At 42.6% G+C, this 6,000-nt stretch overlaps 1 protein-coding gene across 3 annotated transcripts in view; it reads left to right on the top strand.

Annotated features, from left to right (window-relative positions):
- The window catches only part of rasgrf2b (Ras protein-specific guanine nucleotide-releasing factor 2b), a 42,256-nt gene that overhangs the window by 9,638 nt on the left and 26,618 nt on the right, over positions 1–6,000 (top strand). For all 3 annotated transcript variants that reach the window (XM_056420011.1, XM_056420013.1, XM_056420012.1), the window contains exon 2: positions 4,899–5,005. In XM_056420011.1, the coding sequence (XP_056275986.1) occupies positions 4,899–5,005 (107 nt within the window). The remainder of the gene's footprint in view (positions 1–4,898; positions 5,006–6,000) is intronic.

The following is a 6,000-nucleotide window of genomic DNA, read 5'->3' on the forward strand; positions in this document are numbered from 1 at the left end:
CTCACTAAAGTCCCACCTACACACACATTCATCTGGCCTCCTCTCTGTTGTACTCCTCTGTACTAGTAATTATTACCCTGCGGGACTCAGTGTGCAGTCCCTGCCTCACCACAGCAGTGCAGTGGGGGGGACGCATTATACTTCAGCATCCAGTGCACATTGTATTAAAACAGCTGGTTCATGATTTATTTTCCCTTCCGACTTTGTAATCAGCACATATGGATCTATAGAATAGGATGAGACTCGTGTCACGTGTGAAATGCAAATACTCACGTCGAAGGACATTCGATGAGCCAACCGGTGATTGGTTCCCCCTGCACCACAAAGTAAAATCACAAAGTTTATAGCTTTAATCCAATTATTTATGTAGAGTAACTTTTAGTTTGGTCAACCAATTGCAAACCGCCGTGTCTTAGAAAGGTGGCGGAGGAGTGTAATTTTGTTTTTCTCACTTCTGGTCCATTCATTCAGTACAAGCACGATATGAAAATAGAAAACATTTGAAACTTGTACAATCAATTGCAATGAGCAACGTCTGCAGTATATTTAAAAATTATCATTATAAAACAAACACGAAACATTAAAAAAACATTACATTTAAACTCCATGTTCAATGTGATAAAATTATACAACTCAAGCACGCTTTAATGCCCCGAGTACACTCATACTGGTAATTTCTGAGTATGGGAAGTAATTTTCCTCAACTGTCCCACAATGCATTGTTTCTGGGTGCCTTGAGTCTTTGAGAACACCTCTTTGAGTGTACAGGGTTGTAACAGAGAGTGCTCTATGTAGCTGCATTTTCTTCATTGTTATTTAGCCTTTCAGTACTCTGTGTGTACACATTTAGCCTCTTTCTGAAGTCAACAACAGCAAAGCAGTAAAATGCCAGTTGCTTTAAAAGGCCGAGAGTCAAAATAATAAGAAAAAAAACCTGAGGTCCATCTGTAATACTGTACACCACAACTTGGCCTCTCATCAGTGCACATAACAGCACTGCTGCATCATTAGCTGCTATTCCAGTCCCCGGATCACCAGTGGATCCCGACATGATGTCATCCGCTTTTAAATATTTATAACGCATTAGTATTTCTGGATCCCCAAAGCCGTCGTTTGTTTGATAAATCTCTCACCACCAAGTCCAGTTTCATCTTTGACTCTTTAATCTTTAATAAAGGCAAAAGTATTTCATCAAAGCACCATGAATCGCAGAGTGTGCACGGCAGATTTTAATCTGCTGATGTTCCGTCTGTGTCGGGCGGTGAAAAGTCGTCTCACTGCATACTGCTGTCCTCTCAACATGCATGTTTTAAATGACTGACCCCCCAAATCGCTTCTGAATAGCAAGACGTCCCTTCATTGTGCCTGCGTGTCTTGCTCAGTGGTGGTAAACACACTCCTTTGTGTCGCGCTGTCAGTTCCCGACTCAATTTATGTAAAAGCTTTTCCTCGGATCAGGCCAAAAAAGAAAAACAAAGGTGAATGATAAATTGGTCGTCGCTGATGTGAAAAGAATGAAAATACCTCTTGTTTCTTTGTTTCTTTTGCTTTTTGCTCTCCGCCTTTATTTGTGTAAATGCAATCTCATACAGTGCAGCGGAGGCCCTGAGGGACGGAGGCTACAGCTGAGCTGATTTGAAGGGAGCGCACGCCGGTGGTCCTGAATGTCGCTGTTGGGAAGCTGCGTGTTCACAGCTCGCAGAGAGAGACGGACCTCTCGCTGCTTTTTCTGTGTTGCTCCTCGACGAACGAGGACACGGTGCAGCGCTACAAAGTATTTCATTGCTCTGCATTGTTAATGTTTTCAATGCCATGAGGTCCAGCGCGATGTAAAATCCGCTATAAAGGATGTGATACCATTAAACTTTAATGATTGCCTGGGGCCAATTGGGTCACCGCTGCACCAAATAGGAGTATCGGAGGTAAAACTGAATATATGTACATATATATATTGTACATATATATACACAAGTGGGAATAGGAAGCTAATTTCATTCACTTAAACATACACACGGAGCACTTTTAAGTTAAGCTGATGTATAATGAGAAAACGGGATATTCAAATTGGATTTTTCTTTCGTCTTAAACCAACACAGTTAGCGCTCACCGAAACACGGTGTGCACCCGCAGAGTCGAACAAACCAGTGCAAATGTTTTATGAGGAAGGAATTGTATTTGAACCCTTTGAATATTTAAAATTGTACATTGTTTAAATCCATGTTCACTAGCTTCTTCTTCTCCACCGCCTTTGTGGGCACACCGCTTTGCCCTTCTGCATGAAAGACACGGACAAAACACTCATAACAAAAGCTCTATAGCAATACTAGTGCTCCACAGATGAAGATCTGACATACAAAAACATATCTGATATTACAAAAATCAACCAATTTGATATTTGCTTCATACTACATTTTAATTTAATATTAATTAAATAGGACACTGCTAAGGTCAGTCTGCCTCATAATGAGTGCTTTTACTTTTGTTACTTTTATTAATTAAATATACAAATAATACACTTAACACATATAAATATATATGTGTGTTAAGTGTATTATTTTATATATATACATATTATATATATATATATATGTTAAGTATTATGTTTAAGTGTATAATATATATATATATATATATATTTCTTCCACATTGTTGTCGTAGCATATATATATATGTATATATATATTATATATATATATATATATATATATATATATATATATATATATGCTACAACAATTTCTTAGTAGGAGAAAAGCATTTCGGCTTTCATCATCATTCTCGTATATGTGACTACAGTAACATCTGTATAATCAAAGCAATCATGTGAACCAATCCCAGCAATGTGAGAACATGTTTGTGTGTATCCACTATCCACTTTATTAGGGATATAAAATGCAGCTATATTATACATCCTGATGTATAACGTTCTCCGTAAACATCCGGAGCCATTAGAGCCATCCTTTTGATTATCTCACATGTGCATGAATATCCATCTGGATCTCAGAAATGTGCAAAATTGTTTCACTTTCACTTTCTTCTGGCGTCTTAAATTACATGACGGAACGATAAAGCATGAGATGAAGAGATGTAGAGAGCCATTGTTGAAGAGCAGAAAACAGAAAGGCAAAACACGGTCGAAGCGTCGGATATTGCGTTGCCATGGAAATGTTATCTTGTTAGGCGGTGGCATAATTTTGAAATATGTACTCGGTTAGGAAATATTATGTAACTGCTCCCTCTCTTGTCCCTGCTCCGTCCCGCTTTCTCTCCGTCAAAGACTGTTAGAGCACAGATTATTGTTGATGTGATACAATCCAACCAGCCAGGGAATCTAAATGACAGCGATGGCAGAGATAGGAGGACGGAGATGGAGGAAGGTCTCTGAGTGTGTGTGCCAATCACCTTGGAGACTCTCTCCCCAGCCTATATCTCAGTCTCGTCCACGCTCCTGCAGGGTAAACGTCTCTCCTCTGGAATCAGTATGGTTCACCGAACCCTTACTGAGAGAGACACAAGGGGAGGATGGAGGGATGTGGGGATGGAGGTGGAGTGGGTGTGGGTTTTCGACAACAAGAGATGTGAGGATGCTATTCGAGCTGGGCAGAGGAGGCGGAGTGGGATGATAGGTGAAGTGCAAAGAGAGAGAGAGAGAAGAGGAAGAGAGAGGTGGTTGGATGATGAGAAGAGAGGAGGAGGAGGAGAGAGAGAAAGTCCATGCAGAACTCAGTCTTCTCTGACTAAGAATAGCACCTCTTCTGGTAACCCAGTGCCCCAGGACATGACCATTTGAATAAAAGCCTATCGCTTCACATAATGCCTGGTATGTGTGTGTGTATGTGTGTCTGTGTGTTTGTGTGTGTGCGCGTGCTACTGTTGGTGTGTGGCATGTAGAGGCATGTGTCTTTGTGTAAACGTGGCGAAGCATTTTGAAGGCAGAGGCTCCGGAAATTCATCAGAGTAATAAACGAGACAGACATGAAATATGAGAGAGGGAGAAAGAGAGAGAGAGAGAGAGAGAGGGAGGGAGAGAGAGAGAGGGAGAGAGGGGGCTAATTGATGATGATGAGGATAATCGGTTGTTGGAGAAGGGAAGCAATCTGTAACACCCCCGTCCTGCCTCACTGTGCCGGTGTGCTCTGCCTGTTCCATGTGAGGTCTTCATACGGGAAGAATCTGGGCAAGAAGAGCGTGTGAAGCGCAAACGTAGCCACTCTCCCATCTGTGTGTGCCGGATGTCGGACGGTTCTGTGGCGCGCACCTCAAAGCACCCTGTGCTGTAAAATGACACTGTCGGCACAGCCGAGGGGTGGCGTTGTGTTCGGGTGTCAGGGCCCCCTCCCGCTCCCCCAGGATGCATTCTGGCTCTTCCTTTGCTTCTCAAGGACTCACTTTTAACCCTCCTGTTACCGTAGGGTCAATTTGACCCCATTCGATGTTTAACCCTCCTGTTAACTTTATATTTACTGACATATTTTACCCTTGGGGTCAATTTGACCCCAGCAATTAAAACCTCCAGAAAATTATTAGAATTAATATTGTTTTCCAAGTTTAAGTGTGAGGTACTTTATGTTTGTTTGTTGACTACCTAAATAGCCCTTTAAATATATAAAAAAGTTGATATTTCTTATATGTTTGACACAGTGAAAAACAGCCTGGGGTCAAATTGACCCGAAAGAAGACCGACATTAAACATTGAATGGGGTCAAATCGACCCGAAGGTAACAGGAGGGTTAAGAGGAGTCTGTTACTAGTCGCTCTATCAAGTTGTGCAGTTTGATAGATACCCTTTTGTTTCTGTAATCACGTCTTAAGAAAACTCTTTTCATGTTAGTCTGGCGTTGCGTTCGGGTGTCGGGGTCACACATGTAAACGTCTCTTTTCTCTTCCTCTCTCCTCAGCACTACTTCCTCATCGTGTTCGGGCACGATGGACAGAAGCCTCTGGAGCTTCGGACGGATGAGGAGAGCGAGTGCGATGAATGGGTGGACGCCATCCAGCAGGCAAGGTACACAACGTTTAGCATAAAGGGTGTTTGTGTGCTTCCTGATGACACATCCGTCACAGAGCTTTAAGATTAGAGAGCATTATTTGGGTTTTTCATTTTATAGCCTATTAAATACAAACCACTAACTGCAAAAATGATCGTGTTCCAAACAATGCTGAAAAACGAAGTCAGTCAATGGATCTCCCTTGTTATATTTTCACAAACAAATTGAAACCTACTCGTACAATCCTTGGGATTAGCGTCCATTAACTTTGACAGAACTGCTGCTTCAGCTAGTTTATAGACAGTAACCACATGTAGCATATTTAGTAAGGGAAGCTGCAGCTGCTCAGAACAACAACAACAACAACGAGCCTCTTGACTTCGCCATCGCTGAAACATTCCTCGTGATCCTTTTAATATCAGAACTGGCCAAACACCAGGCTAATATGAAAGAAGATATAATGACACTCAATCAAGATTTAGTATATTAAAACTTAGCGGGCGATAACTTTGAACGGTTGCCTCCCTGTTCTCCCGACTGGAGGACTTCCTCTCCACCCACACTCACGCGACCTCAAGGATCTGAAGACCCGATCACGTTCGTGTCCAGGCTACTGAGCGATAATATGAGCCCGGACGTCTTAACATCTCCACATCAGCTGGATACAACGCGCCGCACTCTCGGCGAGGCAGATTGTCTTCTCGTACTTCACCGATACCCCGACAGGGAGCTGGGATTGAGCTGGATAACCAGGAAGGTGACCTGAGACTATCCACCGACTTGAGTGCCGCTTTGACAAGAAGATAGGAGTCCTCGAACCAGACAGGTGTGCAACATCATCTGCGGTGTACAACTCGTCTGAAGCTTATGTCTAAAGGAGACAACCACACATTTAACTCGCCGGAGGACATTATGGCCTTCTATGAGAATTGGGTGGCTGCCTGACGTGACCAGCTGTACGACAGTCTGGATGAATGGGAATGAGCAACGCTAACACCTTCATGCTGACCTG

This window comes from Pseudoliparis swirei, chromosome 7 (assembly GCF_029220125.1).
Source record: "Pseudoliparis swirei isolate HS2019 ecotype Mariana Trench chromosome 7, NWPU_hadal_v1, whole genome shotgun sequence".
NCBI classification, from domain to species: domain Eukaryota; kingdom Metazoa; phylum Chordata; class Actinopteri; order Perciformes; family Liparidae; genus Pseudoliparis; species Pseudoliparis swirei.